Source organism: Taudactylus pleione, unplaced genomic scaffold, assembly GCF_031769625.1.
Source record: "Taudactylus pleione unplaced genomic scaffold, aTauple2 ptg000487l, whole genome shotgun sequence".
NCBI lineage: Eukaryota > Metazoa > Chordata > Amphibia > Anura > Myobatrachidae > Taudactylus > Taudactylus pleione.
In genome coordinates, this window is record NW_028284889.1 from 1,032,180 (window position 1) to 1,047,593 (window position 15,414).

At 43.8% G+C, this 15,414-nt stretch overlaps 1 protein-coding gene across 3 annotated transcripts in view; it reads left to right on the top strand.

Moving 5' to 3' along the window:
- The window catches only part of TXLNG (taxilin gamma), a 70,005-nt gene extending 62,194 nt beyond the window's left edge, over window positions 1–7,811 (top strand). For all 3 annotated transcript variants that reach the window (XM_088449516.1, XM_088449517.1, XM_088449518.1), the window contains one exon: window positions 7,420–7,811. In XM_088449516.1, coding sequence (XP_088305642.1) covers window positions 7,420–7,749 — 330 coding nt within the window. In that variant the 3' untranslated portion in view covers window positions 7,750–7,811. The remainder of the gene's footprint in view (window positions 1–7,419) is intronic.
- The last annotated feature ends 7,603 nt before the right edge of the window (window positions 7,812–15,414 follow it).

Genomic DNA, 15,414 nt, shown 5'->3' on the forward strand with positions numbered 1-15,414 from the left:
GATGATTGTTGCGTTCTGCGTGTGCATCTCAGTCCGTGAGCTAGCTATTGCGATCAAGACTGCGATCGCAGAGGCTGCACATGCGCCCTCACAGAGTGATTGACAGGAAGCACAGTTTGTGGGTGGTGAAGGTTGGGGAAACGCAGGCATACCAGTGCATAAATTAGCCACTGCGATGCAATACACAGTGTGAGGTCTCATAGCGTACGTGAGGCTGTGATGGTACTAGATTGTACCGATGGTTTCGCTAATCTGCTAAACATTAAGGATGTGTGTAAGGTGAAGTGGACATTCTTATGTTTTGCTGAGTTTGCATTGTGATCGCAGTAGATTAGCTTGCTATCGTAGTTGAACTGTGTGTGCATACGCAATATTGTGATCTCAAGTGACTCTGACCTGAGGAGGTACTGCTGCCATCACCACCCTCTTCCGCAGAGGCACTGCTGCTGTTAGGTAGTGACCAGGTATACCATGCAGGGCAGCAGAATCTGGCACTAGTAAAGTGTGGTGACAAGGTAAGTCATTTTATAGTGGAGTTTGTCTGCAGTTGCAAATTGCAGCTTATCTGTGTGCACTGCAAGTGATGACTTAGAGCGCCGCCTGCAGCCCTTCACTGATGTAGATTGCCTGTGACGAGTTAAGTTTTGACACTTATTCACAGTGTGTGAATCAGATGGCCAGCGTACTGCTCACCTGCAGGTGTTGACCTAAAATACCTGAACCACACTGGTTGACTTCTATCCGTTATCAAGCTTAGGCAGCTCGTCACGCTTCCTCTGTTGCCTTTAACTCAACTCTTCACTTTCTGTACAATCTCCTGATCATGGTGGGATATCCGACCTTGTTGCAGACAATTAGACTCTCATGGATGGATGATAATCACCTGGATATCCAATTTAGTACCGTCCCAACAGATTTTTTTGTTCCCGACGTTGCTGTTCAGCAGCAGAGGGCGTTCTTGGTAAAGGTTAGGTTCTTTTCATTACAAGGTCTAGGAAACAGACAGAGGTTAATTTTTTTTTTTTTGCATGACCGCAGTTGTGTCTGATGGCTTGAGACTTGGCTCTTTCTACTTCAGGGTCCATAGGGGTCCACAGGGTTGACCTTGGGGATATAGCTGGATCAGGATTAGCTGGATCAGGATCCATGGGCACCACACAGTTAAGATTTTTAGCTCCCAGGATGCACTTGGGTCCTCCTCTATACCCCGCCCCCGAGCCACAGGCACCTCAGTGTAAGTTTGTGCCCGGCCGGAGTCGGTCACCGTGCAGGGGGGGCTGCAGGAGCAGCCCCCAGAAGCTTTTTATTTTAGGCTAGATTTTATTTATTTTAATCTCTTTTTACTACAGACGGCAGCGAAGGGCTGTCTATACAGACGCCCACGCTGCCGCTCTGATCCCCGACTGGCGGCGCGACGCCAGTACTGATCTGGGGATCGCGGCGGAAGGACAGAGTCCGTACTAGCCGGACTCTGTCTACCTCCCAGGACTGCTGCCGGAGTCGCCGGGGATTCAGGTAAGCCGCGCGTCGCTGGCTAGCGGCGGCGCGCGGAATGCCATGACGAGGAGGTTGAGCGCTCAGTGGCTCTGGTGTTGGCCTCCTGCGGACGCTGTTCTGCAGGAGTGGATAGGGAGGATTTGTCACAGGATGGCCTGTGTAGTCTGTGCCAGGTGGCTCCTGGCCCATCCAGACCTTCTCTGACGCAGGAACCACCGTGGGCGATGTTTTTTCAAGTGCTGGTGTCTATTGCGGACCGTCTGTCGGTCCCGACTGCTCTCCCTACTAGGGCGTTACCCCAGCCGACCATCCCCCATTCCCCGGGTGTCCCGCAGTTATTGCGGAGTCCTCCTGGGTCTGTCTGTGGGTCCATATGCGGGGTTGCCTATGTATATACAGGCTTCCCCTGTGCCGCAGCAGCCTGTGGTACCTTTTCAGGCCCCTATGGCGACTCCTCCACCCTGGGTGGATGTGCCCTCCAACTCCGTGCAAAATTTGGCGGCCGCATCCTCGGCCTTTCAGTCAATGTTGCAGACTGACATGCCTTCTAGGGTTTCAAAACGCGCACTCATGGCGCGGGCGGCTCAGGTATCGGACTCAGAGGGTTCCTCAGATGATGGGGAGGTCCCTGATGACACTGACTCGGACGCCTCGGTCCAGGAAATGGATACCAAGTCGTCCATTAATGTGCGAGCACTGGTTAGGGCGGTGCGAGCCATTCTTCTAGAGGATGAGGCAACAGTTCCTAAGTCGAAGTTTCCTAGTTTAAAAAAAACTAAGGTGGCTTCTGCAGTGTTTCCCCTGTCTGATCAGTTGACTGATCATATGGCAGTAGCTTGGCAGGCGCCCAGTAAGAGATTCCTTCCTCAGAAGCGGTTGGCTTCTAATTATCCCTTCCCTGAGGCACATTGTAAAAAATGGGAAACTCCACCGGCGGTGGATTCCCATGTCACCCGTTTAACTCGGGGCGCTACCTTACCATTACCGTCGATATCCTCACTGAAGGATCCCACAGACAGGAAAGTTGAGACTTGCTTAAAGTCTATTTACTCCCTCTCCGGGGCAGTGGCCCGACCGTCCATGGCCATCTCCTGGGTGGCCAAGGCCATTGAGGGGTGGGCCAATGCATTGGAAGATACCTTCCCGGACGACGCTCCGGATGTCCAGAGGGCGTTGTTGGGACAGATGAGGGACGCTGCTTCTTACATTGGGGAAGGTTCTTTAGATGCTAGTCTGCTGACTTCGCGGGTATCGGCTGCAGCGGTGTCTGCCCGCCGATCCTTATGGTTGCGGTCCTGGAGAGCGGACTCTGATTCAGAAAGGCCTGGAGGCCTTACCTTTCAATGGGGAATTACTATTTGGTCCGGACTTGGATTTAGCCAGGGTATCCACTATTTTGTCCAAGTCGGCTTTCCTCCCTTCGGCGGCACTGCCTGCTAAGGTTCGGAGTTCGGCTTTTCATTCCTTTTGGGTTCAGGGTAAGGCAAAAGGTAAGTCCTTCCCAAGACAGTCTGCGAGTAAGACTGCCTCTAAACCCAAGAAGCAAGCCTGGAGTGCTCGGCGCCCTTCTTCCAAGCAGGAAGATAAACCTGCGGCCTGATGGGACGGGCCTCCCTCTGGGGGACCTCAGAGTGGGAGGCTGACTTCTTCTATTTGCCCAGTGCTGGCACAATACCACCACGGATGCCTGGGTTCGAGAAGTGGTCTCCCAGGGGTACGCCCTGTCTTTTCGGCACAGACCACCCCACCAGTTTTTCTGCACCAGTCCTTCTCAGGACAAGACCCCAAGGCGTTACAGATTCAGGAGGCTATAGAGTCCTTGCTGAAAGCAGGGGTCATTGTTCCCGTTCCTCAATCACAACGAGGGACGGGGTATTATTCGTCTCTGTTTCTGGTGCAGAAACCCAATAGTTCTCATCGCCCTATCCTCAACTTGAAGTCTCTGAACAAATTCCTCAGAGTTCCCAAGTTCAGGATGGAAACGTTACGTTCCATCATTCTGGCGATGGAACCGGGGGATTACATGGTGTCCCTGGATATCCAGGACGCGTACCTCCATGTTCCGATAGCACCTTCGCACCAGCGGTATCTGAGGTTCGCTATCCTTCAACACCACTATCAGTTCCGAGCGCTACCCTTTGGTCTCTCCACTGCACCGAGGGTGTTCACGAAGATTATGGCGGTCATGGCCGCACATCTTCGGAACCAGAATGTACGGCTGCTGCCGTGTCTGGACGACCTCCTGCTGCTGGTGAGCTCCCTGGAGGTACTGCTTCAACATCTCCACCTGACGATCGCTTGCCTGCAAGCACACGGGTGGTTGATAAATTGGAAAAAGTCCTCCCTGAGTCCATCACAGCGGATGGTTCATTTGGGAGCCCTGCTGGATTCGCGTCAGCAAAGGATTTTCCTGACTCCGGAGAAGTTCGCCTCCCTACAGCTGCGGATACGCAGTTGCCTGAGCAGTCGCCGCCTGTCAGTCCATTCGGCTATGAGAGTTCTGGGGTCCATGGTGTCGACATTCGACATGGTGGAATTTGCCCAGTTCCGTTCCCGGCCCCTGCAGGGGCTGATTCTATCGGAATGGAACGGGTTACCTCACCGGATCCGCTCTGAGGTGCTGGTGTTGTCTCCGGAGGTTCGGCACTCTTTGGCTTGGTGGCTTCAGACAGCTCATCTGGTCGAGTGGCGCCCCTTTTGGATCCCGGACTGGGTCCTGCTCACAACGGATGCCAGTCTCCGGGGTTGGGGGGTAATGACCGGCTCATTGTCTCTCCAGGGTCGTTGGTCTGCGGAGGAAGCACTTCTCCCCATCAACATCCTGGAACTGCGGGCAGTATACAGGGCCCTGCAGTCGTCCGGTCCCGTTCTTCACAGAAGGGCGGTACAGGTGCAGTCCGACAACGCCACCACGGTGGCGTATATCAACCACCAAGGAGGAATTCGCAGTCGGGCAGCGATGTCGGAGGTGTCTCGCATCCTGACTTGGGCGGAGTGTCACATTCCAGCGATCTCGGCGGTCTTCATCCCCGGAGTCCTCAATTGGGAAGCGGACTTCCTCAGCCGTCACGACGTGCATCCCGGGGAATGGTCGCTTCACCCAGAGGTGTTTCAGCTACTCGTGGACAAGTGGGGACTGCCGGAGCTGGACTTGATGGCCTCCCGTCACAATCACAAGTTGCCCGTTTATGGGTCAAGGACAAGAGACGCAGGCGCAAGTCTGGTGGACGCGCTGTCGGTGAAATGGACGTTTCACCTGGCGTATCTGTTTCCTCCGATATCCCTACTTCCTCAGGTTCTGCGGAAATTCAAGCAGGACGGCGGCATGCTCGTGCTGGTGGCTCCGGCGTGGCCCAGACGGCCTCGGTACTCCGATCTCGGGAGCCTCTCCATCGACGCGCCGTACCTTCTTCCTCAGTGTCGGGACCTGTTGTCTCAAGGGCCCTACCTTTACCCGGATCTGGGTCAGCTGTCTTTGACGGCGTGGCTCTTGAGACAGCCGTCTTGAGGTCTCGGGGCTTCTCCAGTTCGGTTATTGGTACCATGCTCAGGGCACGCAAGCCTGCTTCTGCACGGGTTTATCACAGGGTGTGGCACACTTACTTTCAGTGGTGTGAGTCCAGACATTATGATCCTCAGGTGTTCCGAGTTTCTAGGATCTTGGAATTTCTTCAATCAGGATTGGACCTCGGCTTACTCCTTGCATCTCTGAAGGTTCATGTGTCCGCCTTGTCCGTGTGGTTTCAACGGCGGATTGCAATACTGCCGGATTTTCACACCTTTTTCCAAGGTGTTCTCAGGATCCAGCCTCCCTTTGTACCTCCTGTGGCTCCTTGGGACTTGGCGGTGGCTGACATTTAAGACCGTTTTTCTCCTGGCAATTGCTTCTGCCAGGAGGGTGTCTGAATTGGGGGCGCTTTCCTGTCTCCCTCCTTTCCTGATTTTTCACCAGGACAGAGCGGTGCTCCGCACTCGTCCTGAGTTTTTGCCCAAAGTGGTCTCGAAGTTCCACATTAATCAGGAACTTGTTGTGCCAGCTTTTCAGTCACCTGATCTTTCAGCTGGTGAGACTTCCTTAGATGTGGTCCGGGCGCTTAGAATCTATGTGGACCGGACGGCTTCGGTTAGGAAGTCTGATTCCTTGTTTATCCTCTTTGGTTTTCACAAGAGGGGTTGGCCTGCCAACAAACAAACGTTAGCCCGTTGGCTTCGTTCCGTTATTTGTGAGGCTTATGCACAGGAGGGTTTACCTGTGCCAGCCTCTGTTAAGGCTCAATCCACTCGTTCTGTGGGTCCTTCTTGGGCTGCTAGACGTGGCGCTTCTGCTGTTCAGCTGTGTAAGGCGGCCACTTGGTCTTCAGTTCAAACGTTTTTGAGGTTCTGTGCGTTTGACACCTTCGCCCCTCAGGATGCATCCTTTGGGCGCCGGGTGCTCCTTTCAGCACAGGAGCGTCCCCGCCCTTAGTTGAACTGCTTTGGGACATCCCCAACGTCAACCCTGTGGGCCCCCTATGGACCCTGAAGTAGAAAACAAGAGATATGGTAAGAACTTACCTTTGTTATCTGTTTCTACGACGTCCATAGGGTCCACAGGGCGCCCGCCCTGACGCACCTGGCTTCAAATGGGCTGTGTGGCTGGTCACCGGTTTTCCGTCTCCCATTTCTGTGAGTATGGTTTCTTGTGTTCCAGTCTTCCTTCTCTCTGTTCCATATTCTCCTCCGGCCTAGGCTGCTTACCAACTGAGATGCCTGTGGCTCGGGGTATAGAGGAGGACCCAAGTGCATCCTGGGAGCTAAAAGCTTAACTGTGTGGTGCCCATGGATCCTGATCCAGCTAATCCTGATCCAGCTATATCCCCAAGGTCAACCCTGTGGACCCTATGGACTTCGTAGAAACAGAGATAACAAAGGTAAGTTCTTACCATATCTCTTGTTATTTGCTTTCAATGAATACTTGCTCTATTCATGAAGACGGGAAAGTTCTCCAGATTTTTTTTCCAGCTCAGCATGGTTTTCAAACTACACGGAAATCAAGGTATTGTGAGAAGCGGGCTCTGGACGTTGTCAAACTTCTGTGACCTATGTTCGTAAGGATAGTCCGGCATTCTTGCAGACCATTGCTACAATAGGCGGATGTCTTCAATAATTTGTCGGGATTACATTGGAGCAGGGTTCCTGACAACATGACATTCTACCAGATAAGTGAATGACTCCTGGGCAATGCAGCACAGGGCTCGGCTGAGAAGCTGTGGCAGACAAAGGCATGGTCTTTTAGTATGCACATTCACAAAATTCTAGGTTGTGTTTTGTATCTAAAGATGCCAATGTTGAATAATGAGGTTCAGTGTATTGCGTCTGAGCATAGCCTTCAGTAGGGGCATCACTGGGACATCCCCAATGTCCCCCATTCATGGAAAGAAATGGAAATGTTATACTTGCATTAACTTAGACCCACCTGCCCTTTACACTCTTGTTCTCTTTGTTAATATTATTGGTTTCAACCATTGCTACTGTTGAATTTCCTTTGGGGCTTTGAGTAAAATGATGTCCTAGCAGGCTTCGAGGGCATATCGGAGGAGGTGATTTGACTCTTAGTGCTAGATTTAAAGTGACCCGACTCCAGCTGAGGCACAGAACCCAGTATCTCCAAAGTCCCCAAAGGACTCAAGGAGGAAATGTTTTAACGTACTTATTAAAATTCCATTTCTAGTAGTCTACAAATGTATGTGTTTGAAACAACTTCGGGGATTAAAGGTCAAAGTTCCTCTGGCTATCCTTTAGCAGAGGTATTTTTTTGCCTAGACACTATTTGATGCAAATCTGATGTAGATTTACTTTATAACACATTTGTTAAAATAATTGTCCTGCAAATATAATACAAATTGCTTACTACATTATGTAATGCTTATTTTTCCTTCTCAGAAAACTGTAAGGGATAAGGACCATAAAGGGATGCAGGTCAAGTTGGAGCGGTTGGAGAAACTTTGTAGGGCCCTCCAGAGTGAACGCAATGAGCTCAACAAGAAAGTTGAGGTTCTTCAAGATCAGGTTTCTGTTCTAGATGATGATGCAGCAAATGGAGATTCGGTAGAGACAAATCTAGTTGAATCTTCGGAAGAGATGCATGTAATCAGAAATAGAAAAGAATTGGGGATCCAGCCCGTCATGGAACCTCCATTATCAGAGGGACAGAATCTTGTACACAAGACTCTCTCAACAGGGCCACCTTCTAGCATTGATTCAGTTGACTAAAACAAGGCATTCAAAAAGTTACACAAACATATGTATATATATATAAAAATATGCATATATATTTTGTGTATAAGTTTGGTGATAATTTTGTTTTGTGGTGACAAATTTCTTATCTTTTTCTACCATATATGTATTTTCCTAGGACTACTGGAGTACATGTAGTGCATAAATCTTCCTGGCAGCTTCTCAGTCTAATAGATATTGTCACATTCCAGATTAACAGATGTCTCCGTTTCATTGTCCATACTCTTAAGAGGGGAATGCATGTTCCCAGTGTTGAATAACATCTCTTTATAGGTGACAACCCGAATAACACATTTGAAACATGGTGGCAGTACCAGTAGGGCACGTTGCCTTTTTCCATTTATCATTTATTTCAATATTATTTGTAAATCTGGGTCTTAAAATACCACTAAGAAATTGTATTTATCTGGATCTTACTCTCCAGATAACTACTAGTGCTGTTGCAATATAAATTAATTGAATTCCTTTAATGCAAATGTCCATGAACTGGTAATTCTTTCATCTATTCAATATCCTCAGATATGTTGTCGTTCAGAACCTACAGATGTGCCCACATACATCTTACCTTCGTGCACTACAAGCCGCGTTAGACATTACAGGCAGCTTATGCTGATTTAAATGATATGCAGCATGCCTATATTCTGTGTGCAACATGCAAAATGCTTTGTTACAGTGTCACAGTTGCACACAAAACATATGCATGCCGCAGAAGCTGTAAGTATGTCCTATTCACATCATTTTGCAAATACGGCCCTTTTTGAAGGTAAAAAAAGTTGCACGAAAATATGCTTATCGCTACAGAGTTACGCCACGGCATGGCAGATTAGAAAGGCTGTTGAGCGCGCAAGGAAGTAAGATATATGTGGACACATCTGTAGATTTGAGTTTTTCTGACATCTGTAGATTTAGTTTTTTACAAAGTAAAACAATTTTGATAACCGTGTAAGTCAACACACATGCATTGCTTGGAATGTTTTGTTTCATTCACACACACTTACACATACAACTTATTAATGTGAAGGGTGTAAAACAAAAAAATGAACAGCAACCAATGTGCTCAGTGAACCCCAACAGCTTTAGTCCAAATTTAAATCTCAACCGTAATATCTATTACAACAGTGCCCTCAGTGGTAAATGATCATAAAATATGGTAGTATACTTTTTAATAAGGGTTTTTTTTTGTAATCGTGAGGCTCATGTAGAAATGGATGCAAATACATATTGTCTCCCTCCGCTGAAACTTGCACTTTTTTTCAACTGTGCATGTGTTCCAAATATTCTTGCAATTAATTTATACGCCACTGTTCTCTTCAGGTTTAAAGCAGGTGTATACATAGCTTCTGGTCAAGGTGCCGGCATCTTGTGTATACATAGCCACTTCTGCAAGATTAGCAATATGCACCTTTTTTCGGGGCACATTTTGCATTTGTGATTTAGATGCTTTGGTACAGCAGGTTTACGTTGCTACGATCATTGCGCACACAATACTGTAATAGTGTGCGGGCTACTCTGTCTTGACAGACTACAGTTTGACAAGACGCAAAGCTACTGCTTCTAGGATTCACAGAAGCTCCTATAAAACATATTTATTGGGTTTTAATAATAACACAAAATACACAGTTCCGGCATAAGTAATCACTGTATGCTGGATATTCTTTAACCACTTAACTGCCCACAAATGTTTTTTTTGTAAAAAATTGAATAGTTTAAAAGTATTTTTAAAAATATATTTAAATATTTTATTGAAGAAAAATGTGTAGTGGCACCTCGCACCACCCCGTTTCCATAGGCCCCCTTTAAAGAAAAATCACATTCAGGTTACTGTTCTTAGCCAGCATCATTTATCACACACATACAGAAGTTGATCATTTTATTTTTCAACAAACCTGTTCTTAATAGTCAGGCTCTTTTTGGACAGTTTATGCCAATTTTAACTCCTTTATTTTTAGCCGTATGTTTACTCCTTCTTCACCACTATTTACAGTTTGATCTGACATTTTTAAAAGTACTATTTTTTTTTTTTAATTGCTTAGTCTACACAAGTAAATCATTCATGAATAAGCTGCCTCTATATAAGTTATTGTTAAGCCTATTTTTGGACAGACTGCATTATGGGCCTAATAATGATAAAAAGGGGTAAAGAAAAATCCTGATTCTACTCCTAGTTTCTTTCACCCAGTTATTACAAGCCCCAAATACTAAATAAGTTGGTGTGTAATTCTTTCTACAGTGATTGTGAGTTTGTGTGTTGCAATATAATGTGTGTTGGCTTATGTGGAAGCAAAAAAGGGATTGCCTAGAATGGTGTCTATTCTTACCTAATGAAGCTTGTTACAAATTAAAGGTGAACTCCATTTAGCTGAAGTATGTATTTACCTGAGCTCCACCAGTGCTCTCAAATATACCAACATTTGAATGATTGAAGAAAAGATGATGATTTTAATGAACAATTTAAGCTGTATAACCAGAATATTCATGGGGTTGATTAGAACAAAGCTGTTTACAGTTGAATACAGAAGCCCACTCCCCATTGAATTACAACTGTCCTTACACTATGTGCTAGACCAAGATTGTATATCTTTAAAGGGGGTACACACTGGGAAGACAGATTGGTCAGCAGACCAGTCATCTGTCCTAGAGGCCGATTAGTAAGCTGTACACTGTAAATTAGCACTTGATGTATCTGGGCAGACATTTAAATTTCCTCATCCAGTTGAACTGTCTGTGTCGGCAGCTCTTCAATGCACACCTACAGATGCACTGATATATCTTTCAGATATATATCTGCATCAACAGTGGTGCGTTGTAGGACTGACGTGATACAGATGTGTCCACCTACATCTTACCTGTGCGTTACAAGTTGTGTTAAATAGAACTCATGAGCATTGTGTGATTTGGTAGTGCTGAGCGTAGTATTTTGCATGCAGATACAACCGCAGTTGCACACAATATAGGCATGCTGCATATTTTAATCAGCAGAAGCTGGTGTGTCCTATTTGCATCACTTTGCGAATAAGATGCATTTGAAGGTAAAAAGACGCTCAGCGCTAGAGTCATAACGTGACTAGAAGGGCTGTTTAACGCGCAAGGAAGTAAGATGTATGTGGATACATCTGTATGTCTGAACGACGACGTTCAAACATATGGGGTGTACACACCTGCTGATGCACACGCGAGACAAGTGTGTACCCAACAGGTACACTGGATACGGTCTACAGTTGTGGTTTTGTCCTAGCAAAATTTTAATTCGGTGTTGGCACTCATGGCTGGTGTTTTGTGGGAAACCCTAAGATCTGTACTGTATGTGAACCTTCAGGAGCTATTCTTGCCATTGGATCCAATGGAGAGAAAGCTCTGTAACTGATTTTGCATCACATAGTGGGGCTGATTCTGAGGTGGGAGCAAAACAAGTAACTGCACCTTGGCAAAACCATGTTGCCCTGCAGATGGGGCAGAAGTAAAATGTGCAGAAAGCTTTAGATTTGGGATTGGTGTGTTCAAACTTAAACTAAATTGCAGTGTAAAGCTAGGTACACACTTTACAATTATTGGGCTGATTTGCCAATAATTTGGTGATTGGCCTTTTTTTACTGTAGTGTGTAGGTATGAGCGTTTGTGATTAATTAATTTATTGTTAAATGTCCAAACACATTGTCGATTAAGCAATTGGTCGACCAAGACCTTAAATCCTGTCCTCAATCTCCCGATATCGAGCATTGTGTGTACATTCTCCATAATCTGCTCATATTTCCTTCATTTTCCTGGTGTGGCCAAAATTTTGGTAACTTTAAAAAAAAAAATAGTCAAATTGCATAATGTGTAGCACAGATATGGGGGCTTTCGATTACCATAAAATCAGACAGTGTGTACCTAGCTTAAAAATAAAGTTGTCCAGCATTTGTGAACTATATGTAAAGGCAGCCAGTATTTACCATGCATTAAGAATTAATGTATTTGCACCCCTTGTATCTGGAACATGATTTGTTCCAGATACAAAGTTACTTGTTTTGCTCCCAACTTAGATTCAGCCCCAGAAATCCTTGTGGGGCTGAATCTGAGGTCTGTGTTGGAAGGAGAGATCTTTGATGTATTCAGATCAGCTCGAGATGTATAATATAAATTGTGGCTTCCCCTAATGATTTATTCACACAAAAGTTTACATACAGGTTGAGTCTCCGATATCCAAATATTCCGAAACACGGAATATTTTTAGCATGACTGAGATAGTGAAACCTTTGATTTTTGATGGTCCAATGTACACAAACTTTGTTTAAAGCACAAAATTATTAAAAATAAAGTCTAAAATGACCTATAGGCTGTGTGTATAAGGTGTATATGACACATAAATTAATTTCATGTATGTACACTGACTTTGTTTGAGCCACAAAATTATTGAAAATATTGTATAAAATTACCTGCAGGCTGTGTGTATAAGCTGTATATGATACATAAATGCATTCTGTGTTAGGAATAGGGCCCAAATCTAAAGACATTTCATTATTAAATGCAAATATTCCAAATTACGGAATATTCCGATATCCAAAATACCCCTGGTCCCAAGCATTTTGGATATGGGAGACTCAACCTGTACTTGTAATGGTCTGAAAAATAAGGTAATGTTCTATATGGAATAATTCTTCCAATGATTTATGCAGTTAGTTTGGCAGGCTTATTAGCTCTGAAATCTAAATTTCTGTGGTATTGATTGAATGACACACTTGTGAAAAAGGGTTACTTTTTACACCAGTGATAGGCAACCTGTAATACTTTCCAGGCCACTTTGGAGGCCCTGTAACCTCCAAAACAGCCACACATTGCTCTTAATCTCAGTAGCAAGTTAAATACATTTAATCAATGAAAGTGGCATCTATCTGTAATAATCTATTAGCAGACCAATTATTACAATGTAAAACCAATAGGTTAAGGCTTTGAAAGCCGCATGTTGCCCATCATTGAATTACCCTTGGAGCTGTCTGCTTGAGGAGATGACCTTACATTGAGGATACAGTAGATCTATACACAAACCTTTCATTGAGGGCACATCTGGCATACTTTCAAACATTGAAGCTACAGAATAAAGTTAGTACTATTTTATTTTGACACGGATATAGATATATAGATATAGTTTAATTTTTACCTGTATCAAAATCAAGTTTTTTTCATTTTTTTTTTCTGCCAAAAGAATATAAATATATATTTTTTACATGAGCAAATATGACATTTTATTGGCGACCATTTTTACATTTTTTTTTTTAACCTTTTTCATTCTGGCATGTGTATATTCGTAAATTAAGATTACCTTCAAATAATTTGTATTTTGTATTACTGGAACTTATGACTGCCTGTTGAAAGTTCTAGATAACAGATGGCCTGCAATGTATGTTTAATAGAACCTCAACTTTATATAGAATAATATTTGGAAATACATAAATTGTAATGCGTGTTAATCCTTCTCATTATTGATGCACATGGCAGTGATTCCATGATCAGAATATAAGAAATATGGTTCAGTAGCAGACATAAATAACCAGAATTCCCAACATGCTGTGGCAGTTAGACGATTGTATACTTGTTGATGTAGCTGAAAGGTTGCCCACCATTGATAATAAACCGTAGAAAACCGCCAATTGTTATATATTATACAATCTGTGTTTAATGAGAGAAAATCGTGCAAAACTAAAAACAGTCATAGCTTTGGCACCTATTATATGCTTGACAGGGTTTTTTCTGTAAAGAGGAATACAAATTTGTTTGTATGCAGTCTTTATCCTTTTTAAAGAATTCAAACTGAGAATTTAGCCATTATGCAAATATGTAGTACATCAAGAAAAACTATAACACAAAAATCAATCTCAAATCAAAAAGACCATCTTATTAGAGAATCAGATTAAGATTCCTCAAGATTCACAAATGTAAATTATAATTTTTTTTTTATTTTTTTTTACATACATAACATGTAGTCTTTCTGATCACAGGGCTTGATTCACTATGGTTCGCAGCTGCGATAGTGTGCAAATCCATTGCGATCGCTATGCCGTCTCAGCACTATATAAGGACGCCCACTTTACCTTACACACATCTGTAATGTTTAGCAAGACTGCAAAACCATCGGTACTATCGCAGTCTCACGCACACTTATAAAAGGTCAGACCTTGAGGTCTCATAGCGTTCGATGAAGATCGCAGTGGCAAATTTTATGCACGCTCCTGCAACGTCGTTGAAACACACTGGCACACCTGCGTTTTGACCCCCCTTCCCTGACACCACCCACAAACACTTACTGTCACTCTGCGATGGGTTTACGTGGTCACTGCAATCGCTGTGGCCGGTTTGCGCACTGTGCCTGCGCAAAATGCAACAATCGGACGATTTGCATGCGTATTAGCAGCTGCAATCCTTGCTGAATCAGGCCCACAGTTCCTACATTCTGCTCCTTGATAACACCTCCCTCTCCATGGCCTGTGTTGCATCTGGTTGAAACATTCGCTCAGGTGTTCTTAAGAAAATCTACCTCTTCAGTCTGTGTAGCAAAAAAAAACTGTGAAATACAAAAAATTTTATTTCTGTTAATACTGCTTTTATTTTTACAACCCATGTTTTTGTTTCCTGGATTTGAATAGGAAAATGGGCATTTGGTTGGTCAATTTTGCTTATTGAAACATAATTATTAGAGATTTTTCTCATGTAAATCTGGCTTTTTTTTTTTTTTTTTTCTCCATTCATGTATAGAATAAGTAAATATGTATGCTCATTGAGAAGTCTGTCTGTCTCATCTGTTTTTTCAAAGCTTTCCGCATCCAGCATTACAACTGTTATTTAAACAGATTATTGATGCTAATAATGTGGCCACTAATCCTATAAATGTATTTAATAATTTGCTTTGTTGACCATCTTTTTTTTTTTTTTTTTGGTTGTTGTTTACTTGGGCAACACTGTAGTCCGTACTGCTGTCCACATGGAAATACAGTAATTTAGTCATTAGCAGGTAGACTATATGGTTATACACTACATACCTACAACATGACAATATGTGTATTCTAATATCAAATGGACACAGCAGTGGGACAACAAATGTAAATAAATAGAATACCTGGCACCATGCAATATAGTACCTATTGGAGAAAAAGATAAGGTGCAGTGCCTGGTCCACTTCCTGGCTTCTGCTGTGTGCGTATGCAGTGAATGGCAGTATGCTAGATCTGGCAGTGGGTGGGATACTGCAGAACTGTACCAGTTATTTAAGATATCCTGAAATTTAAATTTAATACCCTGACTTATTTGAGGATTACTCTAAAAGACTTAAATCTACAGTTTAATTTTTTACAGGTAGTACTGCAGCTAATAATAATTATGGAAACATTCTTCTTGTCATCTTTTTTTAAAACTTTTTTTTATATTTTTATTAAAGATTTTTTTTAATAATATAACAAATACACACACACACACACACACACACACACTAAAAATGAAAGGCTCTCTAGACTTCAAAGGATCATAGAGTTGTCAATGAGTGAGTAAGTAGAATGGGTACAAGTCTCACAAATGAACAGAAAATCTTGTGCAATATTTGTAGTCATTTTACTTGCATAAATGGTATATCACATAGGTAGCAGTATGAACAAATGCGATACAAACATGACT